The sequence below is a fragment of the Carcharhinus amblyrhynchos genome, chromosome 6 (genome assembly GCF_965287045.1).
Source record: "Carcharhinus amblyrhynchos chromosome 6, sCarAmb.v2.hapA, whole genome shotgun sequence".
NCBI lineage: Eukaryota > Metazoa > Chordata > Chondrichthyes > Carcharhiniformes > Carcharhinidae > Carcharhinus > Carcharhinus amblyrhynchos.
Genome location: NC_137329.1, coordinates 23,252,654 through 23,268,796, shown reverse-complemented (window position 1 = coordinate 23,268,796; position 16,143 = coordinate 23,252,654). Strand labels below are relative to the sequence as shown.

The window sequence follows — 16,143 nt, the reverse complement described above, 5'->3', positions numbered from 1 at the left end:
AACCCAATACTCCCTTTTACCTTACACAACACAGTATATGGGCTGCCTAAAAGACCAGAAACTCTTGGGGTTGTCCTAGAAATTTTTATTTAGGAGCACATTTAAATCCACAGGATGTCCCCAAGTATTTCAGTCAATGAGAATCGTTCAGTCAGAAATAGGGCAGCACAGACGGAGGCCATTCAGCCCATTGTCCCTGCGCTTTGAAGGAGCTTTTCAATTAGTCCCATTCACCTGCTTGTCTTAGTCCCACTCATTTGTAGTCCGACAAATCTAACCTCTTCATATTTATCCAATTGCCTTTTGAAAGCTATTATTGAATCTGCTTCCATTTCGCAGGAAAACAGCGACTAACTAAAATCAAAAAAACTTCTATATTGAATCTACGGGCAGGATTTTCCTGCAGTGCTCACCCCAAGGCCGGAAAATCCCCGCCCGAAGTCAACGGACTTTTGCATGATCCATGTCCCGCTCGCTACAATTCCCATGGTGGGCGGGACGGGGAAATTCCGCCCTGCCTCAGTATAACTGTGACTAGTTTTACGTAAAAGTGACTTGATGAAAGGCTATATAGAATTTTCCATCCCACTGCTGGGTTACAACAGAGACTCCAAGTCCTGGAATCTAATTGACTGACTACAGTATCAGTTTTCTGATGGCAGTTGTAACAGTAACAATAATCATAATACATTCAAAGCAAACAGACATGGGTCCGTATCACAAAATCACCCAACATATATGTCAATATTTGTCAAAAGTTTTCCACAGTCCGCTTGTATTCAATGTAGCGGCTGAATTACTGTAGAAAGCAACAAGTGATGCAGGAAATGTCACACTTCCAGCTGCCCTTAAGATAGAGTTTTTGTGCTGACCCGCCAAAGTCTCCAATTCCTGCATTTCAATAAGACTCTTTGGAGATTACAGCATTTAGCATTCCTTCTCCAAAATGAATGGCATTAAATTATCCCGCCTCATCATCCCTTCCCTACCACGAATCAACAGTGGCAGTTGAATGGCTCTATAGAAACGGAGGAAAAACTAAAATTTGATCTCACGTCCCAGAACTGGACTGATAAGCTTCCAGATAAGGCCACTCACCGTGGCTTAAGTTGGCATGGTCATATCAAGTTGCTTTTACTTCAGACCCCAGAGAACATTCATTCGAGATAAAACAGAAGTATAAGAGAAAACCCCAAGGAGTAAAAGATACGTAACATCTTCACTCCCAGCATGGGATCCTCCAGAGTTCATTTATTCCAAGTGCACATACATTCCAACATCAAAGTTGAATTTACCGAGTGGCTGCATTAATAAAACCAGCTGCTCAAACATTTGCAATTGCATTAGAAGTTCTTTTTTCATGCCATCTGTGCAATCCCCTGTTGGAACTTACAATTGGTGTCTTGAGCACATTGTAAGCCTGGCCTCGCTCTTGCCTTACCTTCTGCCGGATTTCTTCTTCCATTTTCACAGGGGAGCCCCACTCAGCGACCTGTCTCACTCCATCGCTGGCAAACCCTCCGTACTCCCATAGCCTGTACGACTTGGAGTGAGATGCTCCGATGATGGCGGACCAGTGCGTTGCAAATTCTTATTGTGTTACCAAAACAAAAGGAAAGAATACAGTCAACATTTCAGGTGAGCGGTTGGAAAACATTCCCACATACAAGCTTTAAGCTCTAGCACTTCACAGATACCATGCTCCACACCAATCTGCTCAAGATAGCGAAGACAAATGAACGAATGAGATTAATGACTCTGTCGCTTAGTCACCAATAGTTCCACCTTTTGAAAAACATGTTGAAGTACTGGAGAAAGTGCGGTAAACATTTGCAAGGATTACTTGGGTTTAGAATGCTACTCCTGTTCCTATATTCATATTTCCTTATCCTCCTAGGAGCATAGGAATTAGGAGCAAAAATAAGCAATTCAATCCTTTGAGCTACTCCGCCATTCTATGTAATCGTGGCTGATCTCCATCTCATCCTAATTCAACTTCCCTGCCTTTTCCCCGTAGCCCTTTAATCTACTTTTGATCAAATATTTCTCCATCCCTTTCTTGAATCCATTGATTGATTCTGCATCCACTGCACTCTGGGGCAGTGAGTTCCACAGATTCACAACCATCTGTGAGAAGTATCTTCGCCTTGTCTCTATCTTGAATCTCCTCCCTCTTGCTCTACAACTATGACCTCTTATCCTAGACTGTTCATTTGGTTAACATCTACTTTATCAATCCTGTTGAATAGTTTATATACCTCAATCAAACCCCCCTTTATTTTTCTGTACAAGCCCAAGTTACTCAACCTCTCCTCATACCACAGCCCTTTCAGACCTGGAATCCATTCAGTATCTTCAATCCCCTCTTCCAGTTTTAGGTTGAAGTGTGGAGTGTACACATTGTGATTCACAGGCTATTGACTCTGTGAAAGCCAGGCTGGGTGTGCCAGAGGGTTCTTTTTCTGTCTGTCACTGCTCATAGGTTCAGACCAGAACTGATGGCTTCTCACTGCAGGGAACTTTGAATGGGTTGGGAGTTTTTCCTCAAGGGAAGAAAAGGTTGAGGCATGTCCTGAGAAAAGTTTTTATGAAAGGATTTGAGAAGGTGGATATGGAGAAGATTCCTCCACTTGTGGAGATGCCCAGAACGAGGGGAATAACACCTCAGAAACACAACATGGGATTCAGAAAGACTTCTTTGCAGAGAATGGTCAAATTGTAGAACCTGCTACCACATTGTGCAGTTGAGGCTGATTGTATAGATACTTTTAAGCAAAAGCTAAATAAAACACGTGAAAGAGAAAGGAGTAGAAGGATAAATGTGTGAGATGAAGAGGGGTGAGAGGAGTATGGACACTAGCAAAGACCAGTTGGGCTGAATGGCCTGTCTCTCTGTATAGCAAATTCTTTATTAGTCAACATAATCACAACCTTAAGTGACAAGGGCAAGGTTCCATTTTTCTTTCTAATCAAACAACCTCTCAAGCAGCCTGGCTAAAAACAAATCACTCAGCAGACAATTAACACCTAGACTATAAATGACTGTGCTCCAACCTCTGGAAAGAACAATGAGAAACAGATATGCTGCTACGCACTTACCTCTAATCCTTTATCAAATGATTTTTTTAAATGCGCTCTTGTTTCGCCCAGTGTGAGAATTCATCTGCGGCATTAGATTAGCTCCCACCCATTGCGGTGTGGCTGAGGCCTGATTAGTGTTTGTGTGCCGAACTTAAAGGAAACGTAGAAAGATGCTGTTCGTCCAACCTGTTCACCAGTCACATAATTGATTTTACTGAACATTCAACTGTGAGGAGCGAGTATTTGTGAAATGTCAGAAAGATAGAAGAACCAAGTAAGTCGGAGCAGGGGTCAGCCACTTGGGCTTTCAATTCTGTTGTTATTCAATGCAATCATGGCAAATCTTCTACCTCAACTCCACCTCCCTGCCCTGTCCGCATCTCTCTCAATTCCCTCAGAACTGAAAAAAGTCTATCTTAAATATACTGCAACAATTGAGTATCCCCAGCCCTCTTGGGGAGAGAATTCCAATGCTTCATAACCCTTTGAACGAAGAGGTTCTCCTCATCTTAATCTTAAATTGCCGACTTCTGAGACTGCGACTCCATGGACGGGATTCCAGCCGCACTCGCCTGGAAACCAAAGGTTCTCGCCCAACTTCAGTGGATCTTACCATTGAACTGACATGTTCCGTGACCTCCACCCACCGCCCCCCCCCGCCCCTCCCCAGCCCACTAGATTCCAGTGGCAGGTGGGATGGGAGAATTCCAGCCCATTTTCTAAATTCCATACCTGGGGAAATATGTCCTCAGCATTAACCTGTCAAGCCTCTTAAAAATGTATATGTTTCAATGAGCCCATCTCTCATTCTGCTGAACTTGAAGGAATATCAGCCTAGTCTACCCAATTTTTCCTCACCGGTACTTTTTCCTCAACCACAAGGGATTATGGAGCATCCTCCTCCTTCCCAGCTGCCCTGAAAGGTTTGCCACCATTCTCTCTGCCTGTTCCATGATGACAAACTGCGATCCTGACCAACAGATCCACCACCAACTCAATTCACATTCAGGCTGGGGTCAAGCAAGGCTGTGTCATCGCACTGACACTCTCCTTGATCTTCCTTGCTGCAATGCTCCACCTCACCCTCAGCAAGATCCTCCCTGGAAAGGAGCTGAACTGCAGGACAAACGGGAATGGGATCGACCTTGAACACCCACAGGCAGATCCAAGGTCATCCCATCCTCTGTCATTGAACTACAGCATGCAGACGAAGCTTAAACCTGAGCAAGCATAAAGGCTGAGCTCCATGCCATCATCATCAATACCTTCCCTGAGGCATACAAGGGCATAGGCCTTACACTAAATATCTGTAAGACAAAGATACACAGCTAATCTGCTGCCGTCACACAGCACTGTCCCCCAATTATCATAATCTACCATGACAAAGCCTTGGACAATGTACACCAATTTCTATACCTTAGCAATCTACTGCCAAAGGCAGACATCAGTAATGAAGCCCAACATCACCTTCAGTGTGCCAGCGCAGCTTTCAGACATCTGAGCAAGAGAGCGCTCGAAGGCCAGGGCAACGGACCCGACACCAAACTCATGGTCTACATAGCAGAATTGTTACCCACCCTCCTAAGTGGCTCAGAAACTTGGAGCATGTACAGCAGGCACCTCAAAACCCTGGAGAAGTCCCACCAGCACCGCCTCCAAAAGATCCTGCATAACCATTGGTAGGAGAGGCACACCAAAGTCAGTGTCCTCACTCAGGTCAACATCCCCAGCATCGAAGCACTGACCATACTTGAGCAGCTGGGTGGGCCAAATCATTCACATTGCTGACTCCTGAAATAAGTGGGCCGCTCACAGTTTTGACATGGCAAGTGAGCCCCAGAGGGACCAAGGAAATGCTTCAAGAAACCCTTGAAGCTTCCTTGAAAAAGTGCAACAACCCCACAGACACCTGGGAATCCCTGACCTAAGACCGCCCAAAATGGAGGAAAAGCATCTGGGAAAGAGCTGAACACCTCGGGTTTCATTGCCAAGAGCAAGCTGAGTGCCAGAGGATTGCACTGTCAAACTCACCCAAAAGACCGTAGTGGAAGACTCTCATTTTCACGCTATGGCACTTAGAAGGTCTTGGAGAAAATTCCACCCAGTGGGAATGAAGGAGATAGTCATCAGCTTCAGGAAGTGTAGTGGAGGACGTGCCTCTATCAACATCAATGGGTACAAAGTGGAAATGGTCGAGAGCTCCAAGTTTCCAGATCACCAACAACCTGTCCTGGTCCCTCCATGCCAATGCTATAGTTAAGAAAGCCCACCAAAGCTTCTACTTTCTCAGGCAGCTAAGGAAATTTGGTACGCCCGCTATGACTCTCACCAACTTTTACAGGTGCACCATAGAAAGCATTCTTTCTGGTTGCACCGCAGCTTGGTATGACTCTTGTTCTAAGACTGTAAAAAGCTACAAAGGATCGTGAATGAAACCTGGTGGATGTGTTCCTAGATAGGTCATTACATTATTTCCTCCCTCCCAATAGTACCATCATAAATTGGTCACTGCCAAGTATCAATTGACTCTGTCTACACTTCCCATTGCTTCGGAAAAGCAGCCAACATAATCAAGGACCCCACACACCCCAGACATACTCTCTTCCATCGGGAAAAAGGAATAAAAGTCTAAGCACACGTACCAACCGACTCAAGAACAGCTTCTTCCCTGCTGTCATCAGACTTTTGAATGGACCGACCTCGCATCTTTCTCTGCACCCTAGCTATGACTGTAACACTACATTCTGCACTCTCTTGTTTCCTTCTCTATGAACAGTATGCTTTGTCTGTACAGCACGCAAGAAACAATACTTTTCACTGTATACTAATACATATGACAATAAGAAATCAAATCAAAAACTGGTATCCTTTTTCAAACTGTTTTTGAAGACTTTTGTTCATTGGTTTTAGAAATTTTGGAAATCGAGGGGAAAGGGGATGCTTTTTGAATGACAGTCAAGAATGATTCAAACAATCAATGTAGATTATTATCTTTGCAACTGGCCTAGGACAGCAGAGCTCCATTAGGCTAGATACTTGGCAGTGACCAATTTGTGAAGGTACTATTGGAAGGAAGGAAATAATGTAATAATGACCTATCGAGGAACACACCAAACAATGTTGGTAGCCCCCAACTCACAATAAATTAGGGGAAGCAACGTTTGATATATTTTCATGGAATCATAGAATCTTACAGTGCAGAAGGAGGCCATTCAGCCCATTGAGGCTGTACCAACAACAATCCTACCCAGGCTCTGTTCCCTTAGCCCCACGTTTTTACCCTGCATGTCCCCCTGACACTAAGGGGCATTTCATCACAGGCAATCCACCTGCCTTGCACATCTTTGGACTGTGGGAGGAAACCGGAACACCCGAAGGAAACCCATGCCATCACAGGGAGAATGTGCAAACTCCACACAGAAGGTCACCCAAGGCTGGAATTGAACCTGAGTCCCTGGCGCTGAGAGGCAGCAGTGGTGCCACCATGCTGCCCCGAGCTAGGGGAGGGGAAGTGATCGACATCCTATCTGGAAGTGTCACTCAAACAAGAGATCAGATGATCAGGCAACATCTGCTGATTTGAGCAAGAACTGAATAGAGAAGTGAAGGGGAATCAAAAGAGAAGAACATTAGCCACAGCAAAAAATTGTTTTCTCAGCAGTTGTTGGGCATATTTCTGTCATTTGTGAGACAAATAGTTACTGCTTGCTTAGTCTGCTTTAGTGCAGTGCATACTTGCACTGGATACAAAAACACCACAAATTTTATTTTATGAAAATGATGGAAAGTCAAAAAGTGAAATTTGGACGATAATCCATCTTACACAAGGGTAATATGTTAAAGAAGCCGTGGAACTGTAACTACTTACTCTTGAGTTTCTTTAGTTCAGATTTGTGTAATTTATCAAATTTCATTTCACGTTTGCCTCCTGGCTTCTGATATTTCTCACACTTTGCAGAAACTAACTTGCTGCATGTTATTCTGAGGCATATAGACTGCACATGTTCCCAGTGTGGTCACTGCGCAGCACACAGACCAGTATGGAAAGGAGTGATTAAAGGGTCAGACGAAGGGTGCACACAGACAAAGTGGTCACGTGATGATGCAACTTCAAAAAGGGTCATGTAACAGGAATTTTCCAGGAATGTGCAGGAATTCTCCTGGAAGTGCAGGTAGTGTACAAGCATCAAGTAGCTGCTTAGCTAGTGAATAAACTACTGTTTGTTGTAAGCCTTTATTGTCCGCCTTTTGGGAACCCAACATGGCATCAGAAGTTAGTAGTATTTCACAAGGGCTTTGCCATACCCCTTGTCTCTGATGGAAACAGTGCAGACAGTTGGGGAAAGTCTGAGAGGACTTGTGTATTTACTGTGGAGCTGCGTTATCTGACAAGTCAAAAAAGACACAAGCTTATTAAACTTTGTTGAACCCAAAATCATTGAGAAATTGGTGTTATTTATTTTCCAGCTGGCGATGGAAAAAGAGGATCCCGAAATAATTCTAAAGAAGTTCAAGATTATTTGCCTTCCAGTAAAAAAATATAATCCTGAACAGGGATGCATTTAATTCAATAAACCAAAGAGGAGATGAATCAATGCAATGTTATACGCCAACCTTGAAAATCTTAGCAAAGAAATGTGCATTTGTCACTCTCACTGATGAGCTAGTCAGGGATCAAATAGTCTGTGGGGTCCACAGTGACCTCATCCACAAGCTACTGCGAAAAAAGATAATGTTACAAGCAGCCATTAGAATCTGCCTGTTAAATGAACATTCAGAAAAAAGAAACAGAGGTTTTAGGCAGGAAACAAAAGTATTTGCAGTGCGGGACACATCCTACCCCAATTGCAGTGGCCATTACCTTCAGATCAGAACAATTTGTTCCCTGTATGGTAAATGATGCAATTCATATAAAAAGTGGAATCACTTTACTAAATGCTGCAGATCAAAACCACATCAGCCTTCCTCTGCAACATGGCAGCTGGTCAAGGGGTAGTAGAGTCAGCTAGGTGAATGATCTAGAGCTCAACTAAAGCAGTGCAACCACAGAGCCTTCAACAACACTCTATTGTGGAAGTGTCAACACTGTCTCAATAAAGGACAAGATCTTCACCACCCACAATGTGATTCGCATCTATGCAAGAGTAAAGGTAAAGATTGATACTGGAGCAAAGCATGATGTATTATTCAGCCAAATGTTTTGGAAACTAAACCCATATCATAGAACCCCTACAATGCAGAAGGAGGCCATTCAGTCCATCGACAACAATCCCACCAAGGCCCTATCCCCTCACTTCACCTATTTACCCCACTAATCCCACTGATACTAACGGTCAATTTAACATTGCCAATCAACCTAATCTGCACATCTCTGGACTGTGGGAGAAAGCCGGAGCACCCAGAGGAAACCCATGCAGACACAAGGAGAATGTGCAAACTCTACACAGGCCAGAACTGAACCCGGGTCCCCGGTGCTGTGAGGCAGCAGTGCGAACCACTGTGCCATCCATAAGCAGCACAATAACCCAGCAAACAGGCGGACCTGGTGGCTTATGCTGGACAAACCATCCATGAATGATGCCAGTTCTTTTCCCACACACAGTGACAATTCACACAGCAAATGAGAATGGTCAGGGAGGCCCGAGTTGGCACATATTGCAGGGCATCAGTAGATCCAGCCAGGCATCAGAATCTCACTTTTAGAAAACCAATCTTCATCTCAGTGTTTGCCTTGATGGGAGCATGGCTCACATTGTATCATTCCCCTGCCTCAGAATGTCAATGTCAGATCAGCATCATACATCCCTGCTTCAACAGATAACCCTTGTCTCCAAATAGCCAACCAGCCAGTTATGCTGGACGCTTAAGTGATGCAGCACCTGGAAGTGCCCAGTGTCAGGGTTACTCCCAGGAATACCTGTGGTATCCATTGGCAACAGTCACAAATGATTGTCAAAGAGTGTCAAAGCTTGATGAAATCTCCTTGGCTGGCTATCTTAATAAACACACACACACTCTTTAGGGAACTCCACCAATTCCCCAAAGCATTGTGCTCTCCTGGCTTGGCTATCCTAATTATCATTAAACTTGATGAAGCTGTCCATCCTCTTGACCAATGCTTCAGTAACAAGCCTGATACAATCGTGAGCTGCTGATTGCAGCATGATGCAGAGATCTTCTGCTACCTTGCCAGGATCCCAAGGCATAGGAATTCAATGTGACTTCCGAGTGCCACAGGCACCCACACAATTTGAGCATATTTCCCCTACAAACATGTCACATGTAGATGTCTTCTGGGAAGACTGCAGCCCTCTAAGACATTGGCACCCAGACATCTGGTCATAATTTAAGCTCTGCTAGTGCATCCTTCCTTAGGGTAAAGTTGCCATGGTCCCAGGTGACCATAGATGGACATCCTTGAGGGAGAGAGCTCACTGGGTGTGATTTAACCTGAGGATCACCACACCTCGGGTGAAGTTGAGAAGGCAGGGCCTTCATGAATAACTTCAGCTGGTACGGGAATTGAACCTATACTGTTGATGTTATTCTGTGTCATGAACCAGCCGTCCAGCCAACTGAGCTAAACTGATTCCCCTCCTTTAGGGTAAGCTATTTTCCATTGGCCTGGCCACTCACGGTCATCTCTATGCCCTGTTGGCCCTTCAACATAATCATGCCATGCAATTGGCCAGCCAGCTGACTGCTACTGCCCGATTCTAGCTGCCCTCCTCTTCCTCTTTCCTCCTTACTTGAGGAACTTCTGTTAGAATGGACTAACTCTGCGACCCCTAATCCCCAAAGCTCCTTTCTAGCAGCCTGCTCTGTAAGGATGCCTCCATGGATTCAGCCCCACTTCTCAACTGCCCCTTTCAGATGAATCCTTCAGTAGTTCCCTTTCAGAGATGTGCCCAAAGTGACCTGAGCCCAATTGTGCCACCGCTCAAGTAACTTCTAACTCTTTACTGTCCTTAGACCAACCTTTGTACCACTGAGTAAATCTGCCACCATTCACTTCCTTGCTGTGGAACCCTTGCAACCAACACAACATGTTGCAGGCAGTGAAAAATCGTGGTCATTTGAGTACTTAAGACTCCTTTGTTGTCCTTTATCGGAAAGCAGGCAGGATTCAGGCTTTGTGCTCCCTTCACTTTTTATATTATTCCAATCTGGTGTGATAGCACTGGGGACCCGAACCAATGTGGTGATGTCTGGTTTTACGCTGGAGATGGAGGGACAGCCATTGGAACGGAAAGTGTAAAATTCTGCTCCATAAATTTAAGTTAGTCACTAACAAAGCAGTGAGACATTCAGGAGAAATATCTTTATAGAGAGTGATGACAATGTGGAATTTTCTTTCCCCTGAAATAGTTGAGTCAAATGATGGTTGATGTCTTTTTTAATCATGGAAGATATTGATACCTTCATGACGGAGAAAAGGATGGGAGTAAATGGCGATGGGTTTAAATGGAAGAGGAGGAGGCTTATGTGGCGCATCACTTGTTTCTGTGTTATATATTCAGTGTAATAAGTTGCTTGAAAATGCAGGTATTTTGGTACTTTCTCTACTAGTCCCTTCTAATTCAGACACAAGAGTTGACGAAAGCTTTTGTTCGAAGTTAGTGTTTCTCACATGTTTCATTTTTGTTCTCTGTTTTTACTTCCCCCACTCCTCTCATAATAAAATTAAGAAACTGTCAGAATTAGTTGGATGTGGGCAGGGATATTTCTATAAAATCCCAACAGGAGGCCATTCAGCCCATTGAGTTAGTACCAAATCTCTGACAAAATATCTTGCCTCTCCCTGTAATCCCACACATTTACCATGGCTTATCCATCAAACCAACATGTTGTGGGACACTAAGGGTTAATTTAGCATGGCCAATCCAACTAACCTGCTCGTTTTTGGACTGTGAGAGGTAACCAGAGCATCCAGAAGAAACCCATGCAGACATGGGGAGAACATGCAAACTCCACACAGTCACCTAAGGCTGTAGTTGAACGCAGGTCCCTGGTGCTTGAGATAACAGTGCTATCCTATACCATTGACAACTTGGAATTGTTTAAGTTTAAGTTTAATTATTATTGTCACAAGTACGCTTACATTCACATTGCAATGAAATTACTATGAAAATCCCCTAGTCACCACACTCCGACACCTGCTTGGGTACACTGAGGGAGAATTTAGCATGGCCAATGCACCTAATCAGCATGTCTTTTGGACTGTGGGGGGAAATTGGAGCACTCGGAGGAAACCCACAGAGACATGGGGAGAATGTGCAAACTCTGCACGGAATTGAACTTGGGTCCCTGGCGCTGTGAGGCAGCAGTGCCAACCACTGTGCCACTGTGCCACCCAGGAAGGATGCAACATAATACAAGAGGACATTAGAAAAATTGAATTGTGCGACAATGAATGTTGATGGGGAGAAAACAGCAAGGGCTCCATCCCTGGATGATCTCGAACCAACAACCTCTTAGCTCACAGTCAAACACTCTGATCAATTGTGCCACAGAGGCTGAATCTGGCTGTGGGCAGACTCTCCTTTGATTGATGAGAGTGCAATCTTTCAGACTAATTTGCAGTTTATTAAAGCTTGTGATTCAAATAGTGTTCGATATATGAAATAAATCTTGTTAATGAAAAGCTTGTCTCTTACTTGGATAATCTTTCGGGTGCGTCTTCTCTGACCAATTTCCATAAAACGTCAGCCTGTATTTTGCTGTTCCACAGGCACAGCAATCCTGGATGGGTTTTTCTGTGGCGTATTCTTCACCCAGCACTGAAAAGGAAAGGGGGAGAATGGGAAATATCCACTTCATCACAGCTAACAATATTATGGATCTGAAATGAATTAAGTTTCTGAAAGAACCAGAACTGGGATGTTACACATTTAAAGTTCCCAGGACAAAAAGATAAACTGAGATTAAATGTTCCCTACACGTTCACAACTGTAACTGAAGGAAAACCTTTTTTATGAACTCTAATTAAGAAATATTACAATTATTTCAAGACTGGCGGAATTTCAGTTGCAAAAATAAATCAACAGTAAATCTGTGTTGTCCAGACAGTAATGTTGGTTTCATAGAATCCTTACAGTGCAGAAGGAGGCAGTTCAGCACATCAAGTCTGCACCACCTATAATCCCACCCAAACCCGATCCCCGTTACCTCATACATTTACCCTGCTAATCCCCCTGACATTAAGGGCAACTTGGCATGGCCAATCCGTCTAACCCACACACCTGGCAGGAAATCGGAGCACCCAGAGGAAACCCATGCAGAAATGGGGAGAATGTGCTAACTCAACACAGACAGTGAACAAGACCAGAATTGAACCGGGGTCCACAGCGCTGTGAGTCGTTATATTTTTTCCCTTAACCCTTCTGTACAGCATGAAAATTTCTCCTTCTGGTCTGTTTAAATGCTGTCTTGGTTTTTTTTTGTTCTTACTTTTACTTAAGAGCTTGCTTTTTCTTCCAGCAGACACACCATGTATCTTTTTTTTTCCTCACAGCTTCAACATAACACCAGCTTTCAGCTGCAGAACACCCTGACTTTGCACACTGGTGACTTGTACAAATTCTGAGGTTCTTGGGTATCGATTCAGTTGCCATTTTGTTTATTCGGACACACAATCTTAATTGCTGAGCTTCTTTAGCAGCTAGCTCCATTAAAACAGCAATTTCCACAGTCTTTTTTTACAGTAAGGATGCTTTTGGTTAGCAAACCCTTCTGTATCACCCTACTGCGCAGCCCACAGACAAACCTGTCCCAAATTGTGTCATTTAGCACAGCTCCAAACCTCACAATACTCAGTACTGCCATGAACTGTGCGATGGACTCCCCCTCTTCTTGGTTTCATTTGTGGACTCTGAAATGCTCTGCAATCAGAGGGTTTTGGCGAAAAATGTGCTTGCAAAATATCCACAATCTGTTCATACATTTTAGTGCCTGGCTTGTCCGCTAAACTGCCGAGAAAATTAAACATTTTTCTCCCCATGATGCTCAGGAAAGTGGGCACTCTAATAACTTCAGCTATTTTGTTTGTCTGCGCAAAATATTTAAAACACTCAATATAGAAGCTCCATATTTCCATCAAAGGGACTTAAGAAGCTGAAAACTCCCACCATTTTTCTTAACATTGGAGGCTTCCCATATATATAGTTCACAATGTGTTTCCAGAGCTACCTCGACATTTTTTCCCCACACAAGACAACAGCCCGAACTTCAGCCTCTTACTTAGCACACCTAGTTCTATAGCTGCTTGTAGCAGATTACTGTTACTCATATCCACTAAGCCTATTAGATCCAGAACACATGCAAAAATGTTCTTTTCTAACTTCTCTGTTCCCAACTTTTCTCTGCCAATTTCCTCATCCCAGCCGGCTAGCGACACCATTCACCATCCTTGTCATCAGTTTTTAATAGTGGATATTGGAGAATGACACTAAAGAGGGTGTAAAACAATGGAGATTTATTTACAAATGAGTGTTCTCTTACATGGCTACTTCTTCTCTGCCTGTTTCCCATGCACAGGACTTCTAACACCACTTTCGGAGAATACATGAACACAACAGAGCTTCAGTAAGAATGAATATAAATACAGAACACCTTTCAGCCATTTCCACTAATTGTACATAGCCTCACTTCTGTCAAACCCTTTCTGAAACCTTTTGAAACTCCAAGAGAGTGACATCTATTGTAGTACCCTGGTTCAATCTATTACCTTGTCAAAGGATTCTATACAGTTAGAGAAGCTATCAAGTTATCTTTAATAGAGAATGAAAAAATTTACATGAACGTGCTAAAAGTACATCAACAAGTAACACTAATAGTTTTTTTAATCAAAATAGTATTCAGTGATTAGGTTCACACAAAAATCTCATAGCATTATACTGCACAGAAGGAGACATTTTCACCCATTGTGCCAGTGTCACTTATTTGAAAGAGATATTGACTTAGCCTCACTTGTGTTTCTTTCCCCATGCAATACTAAAGCATTAGCCAAAATTAACTTGCAACTTAGACAAAGGGTGAAATCTTGACGGATAGATTTAACCTAAGGGACAGGAGATTTAGGGAGGATTTGAGGAAAAGCCTTTTTCACCCAGAGGGTAGTGGGAATCTGGAATTCAATGCCTGAGAGGGTTGTAGAGGCAAGAACCCTCACAATATTTTAGAAGCGTTTAGGTGAGCACTTGAAAAATGGGTTTAAAATAGGTAGGTGTTTGATGGCTGGTGGAGTCATGAAGGGCCAAAGGGCCACTTTTTCTGTTGTAATTCTCTGTGGACACGTTCTTACCTTCCATTCATGCCACGCTCCCACTGCAACGAAGTCAGAGAATTTGGCGGGCAGCCAAATTTCTATTCACTGCAGCGGGATGGGAAAATCCCGCCAGCGTGAACGGTGATAAGATTCCAGCCTTTATAAAGATTCCAGCGTTTAAGGCTTTATAGAACCATAGAAAATTTACAGCTCAGAAACAGGCCTTTTGGCCCTTCTTGTCTGTGCCGAGCCATTTTTTGCCTAGTTCCACTGACTGGCACTTGGACCATATCCCTCCACACCCCTCTGATCCATGTACCTGTCCAAGTTTTTCTTAAATGTTAAAAGTGATCCTGCATTTACCACTTTATCCGGCAGCAAAAGCTGGACAACTAAAAAACATTTCATTCAATACTGCGTTTGAATCAGGAATATTTGGTAATGGGAGCAAGCAGACATTCATTTATGAGATTGGTTCCTGTGATGAGAGGGTGAGTTAAAATTATTGCTTATTGATTATTCTCTGGATTTGGAAGAATGAGAATTGATCCCATTAAGACATGCAAAATTCGTAAGGAAATTGACAGGGCGGAGGCTGAGACGTTGTTTCCCCTGCCTGGGATATCTAGAACACAGGAGCACAGTCTTAGGATAAAGAGTCAATCATTAAGGACTGAGGTAAGCAGAAATTTATTCATAAAGAACATTGCAGCTGGAATGTTACGACCATTGGTGCCAGTGGGGGTTTCCCATTCCGCTGCAGTGAACAGAGATTTGGCTGGGCGCACGGAGAGTGATGGCAACGGCAGGTAAGGTTATACCCTCAGAATCTTTGGAATTCTCCAACTAAGAGAACTGTGGATGTGCCATTATTAAATGTATTCAAGGCTTGGATAGATATAGAGTTGTGATTTCTCAAGGAATCAAGGAAGATCAGCCATGATGTCACTGTGGACTTGAGTAGTCTGCTCCTGCTCCTATTTCTTATGCTTTTTTATTTTTATTTTGGGTAATTCTATGTTTGAATCAGTGTTGCATTTACTTGAATCAAATATTCTTGTGCACAGGTTCCAGCAGGGTTTTGTTTTACTCAAGGTGTTAAAAGATACAGGTGAGTCAATGCGGAGGAAAGGCACAGGGGGGCAATTTCAACACTAGATTGTAACCCTGCAAGTGAATTTGTTTTAAAATTTAAAGTTCACTTATTAGTGTCATAAGTAGGCTTATATTGACACTACAATGAAGTTATTGTGAAAATCCCCTCGTCGCCACATTCCGGCTCCTGTTCGGGTACATTGAGGGAGAATTAAGCACGGCTAATGCACCTAACCAGCATGTCTTTCGGACCTTTGCACCCAGAGGAAACGCACACAGACACAGGGAGAATGTGCAGACTCCCACATTGACAGTGACCCAAGCCGGGAATCAAACCTGGATCGCTAGCACTATGAGGCAGCAGTGCGAACCACTGTGCCGCCCATTTTTAGGGAGTTAAAATTTCAGCCCCACTGTCAGCATCAAGGACCAATGAGCAAGTTTAACAATGATGAGCTAAGTACAACTTACATTGTACACTGCTTCCAATGATGCACACTGAGCTCAGATTTAGACAGAAACACCCTGATGCACCCATTCCTATTGGCATAACAGATTTCCCTGCGCAAGAAGCATGGGGTGGCACGGTATCACAGTAGTTAGCACTGCTGCTTCACAGTTCCAGGGACCTGGGTTCGATTCCTGGCTTAGGTCACTGTCTGTGTGGAGTTTGCACATTCTCCTCATGTGGGTTTCCTCTG

The 16,143-nt window shown here is 43.6% G+C and overlaps 1 protein-coding gene across 1 annotated transcript in view; it reads right to left on the bottom strand.

The window, feature by feature from the left end:
• spon1b (spondin 1b) overlaps positions 1–16,143 on the bottom strand; it is a 309,867-nt gene that overhangs the window by 281,814 nt on the left and 11,910 nt on the right. The window contains exons 5-6 of the mRNA XM_080190019.1: positions 11,739–11,861; positions 1,442–1,590 (exon numbers count right to left, since the gene is read on the bottom strand). Of these exons, the coding sequence (XP_080046145.1) occupies positions 1,442–1,590; positions 11,739–11,861 (272 nt within the window). The remainder of the gene's footprint in view (positions 1–1,441; positions 1,591–11,738; positions 11,862–16,143) is intronic.